The 1,911-nt window shown below is 41.9% G+C and overlaps 1 protein-coding gene across 1 annotated transcript; it reads right to left on the reverse strand.

The window, feature by feature from the left end:
• On the reverse strand, window positions 1–1,911 carry LOC122306723 (UDP-glycosyltransferase 83A1-like). The gene is made up of 2 exons (XM_043119227.1): window positions 1,349–1,911; window positions 1–1,099 (listed from the first exon to the last, which is right to left on the reverse strand). The coding sequence occupies exons 1-2, from the start codon at window positions 1,839–1,841 to the stop codon at window positions 222–224; spliced, it is 1,371 nt and encodes a 456-aa protein (XP_042975161.1). The 5' UTR covers window positions 1,842–1,911; the 3' UTR covers window positions 1–221.

Genomic DNA, 1,911 nt, shown 5'->3' on the forward strand with positions numbered 1-1,911 from the left:
TTATTAGAACCCAAAGCCTCTTTGTTCAATTTAAATAGAGGGAAACTAAAAATATTTTATGTTTATTTGGAACCATCTGACAAGATACATACATAGCTGGTGAGGAATAGATTGATCATCATCTTAAAAGAGGGAAACTCAAAAAACATTTTCTTTTTATTAATTGTGCTCCCTCTTCAGAAATTTATTCTTGGGTGAGGGAGTTTGAGATTGGATCATCTTTACCCCTTTTTCAGCCAGTTGATGAAGTTGTTGAAGTTCCTATAGGAGTTTCCACCTTCTCCCGTAACACTCCTCACCATTTCCTTTAGCTCTAAAGATCTTGCTCTTATACTTTCATCACTAAGTAATTCCTCTACCTTCTTTCTAAATTCTCCCCGCAATATCCTTCCATCTTGATCTGGTTTAAGCTCAAGGCCAACCTTCCACACATCACAAATGTAGTTCATGTCAAGGACTTGGTCAACAAAGTAAGGCCAGCACAAGAAAGGAACCCCACCGGTAATACCATCCAAGGTAGAATTCCAACCGCAGTGGCTGATAAAACAAGCAATGGCAGGGTGGTTTAAAACCTTTGGTTGGGGTGCCCATCTTACAATTTTCCCACGAGTGCCTTCAAATTCGTTTAAATTTGCATCATTAAGAATATTAGAGCTACCTGGTCGCACGACCAAGAGGAAGGGTCTGTTGCTGAGCTCAAGTCCAAAGACTAGTTCTTTGAATTGGATTGGGTCCAAAATTGTGAAGCTGCCGAAGGCAACATATATAACTGAGCAGGGTGGCTGCTGATCTAACCAGTTTAGGCAAGAGGTGTCTTCTGGTAAGAATTGCCCCCCTACATTTCGAGTTTGGTCACTTGCCATTATTGGGCCAACTGGGAGGAGCTTTGGAACCAAGGAAAAGGCTGCAGGCTCGAGTTCGTAAGCTGTGTTACAAAGCCACCAATCTGCCAATTTCAAATATTCTGCGTACCTTAAGACACAATTAAATATACACTTTTGAGTTGCTTGGTCAGGGGAACAATTCCATGGAAGATTTTGCGGGTACACAGCAGGTATGCCTGAGTGCAGTTGAATTGCACGTCTTTGCATTGGGGTCCCTGCATGTGTAGTTAACGAAGGAAATCAAAATCAATCTTGCTTAAAATTAATCACACGAAGTTTTTGAAAAAAAAAAAAACAAACACAGCATGCTAGAACTGAGTGATAAGCTGGGGCATGATTCTAGCTCATTCTGGTTTTTGATATGCTTCCCCTACCTCAAACTTTGGCAAACAAAGTTAACTTGATCTGCTTTTTATTTGCATGTACCGATACGTTTGTTGAAAAGTGCAGAACCCAAAACTTACCATTACTGTCTATAAAACCCTCATCAATCAGGTTGGGGATGCGGATTATGAAAGCAATAGAAGCTGCTGACGCAGGCCGAAGGATAGCTCCTCGAATTCCCATCTTGTTGGCAACTTCCATGGCCCACCCCATATTCAAGTCGGCGATGATACAGGAGATTTTGCCATCACCATTTGACGCATTATTAATACCCCGTATGAGCTCCTCAAACCTTGTAGGCATGGTAGCTAAGATAGATACAACCAACTTTCTGAAATCGTTCCTATCATCCTCAGGACACAACCCATCTGAGATAGACACCAATTTAATCTCTGAACCCAGGAGGCTATCCTTCCCAGGCGCCATTGCACTCATCATTTGCATGTGGCAGAACTCTGTGGTTACAAATGTGATTTTAGAGCCATGTTTTGCTATTTCTCGAGAGAAATTCATTAACGGGTTCACATGGCCCTGTGCTGGAAATGGTAGGACTAGAACATGCTCGTTGCTCATCTTCTCTCTCTCTCTCTCTCTCTCTCTCTCTCTCTCTCTGTGTTTGCTGTAAAAGGTAATGGGTCTATGA

Source organism: Carya illinoinensis, chromosome 4, assembly GCF_018687715.1.
Source record: "Carya illinoinensis cultivar Pawnee chromosome 4, C.illinoinensisPawnee_v1, whole genome shotgun sequence".
Classification (NCBI taxonomy): Eukaryota; Viridiplantae; Streptophyta; class Magnoliopsida; order Fagales; family Juglandaceae; genus Carya; species Carya illinoinensis.

Coding starts and splice junctions, on each gene's coding strand:
- LOC122306723 (XM_043119227.1), bottom strand. CDS start 1,841: ATGAGCAACGAGCATGTTCTAGTCCTACCATTTCCAGCACAGGGCCAT. Junction 1,100..1,348: donor GGGTTTTATAGACAGTAATG/GTAAGTTTTGGG, acceptor CTACACATGCAG/GGACCCCAATGCAAAGACGT.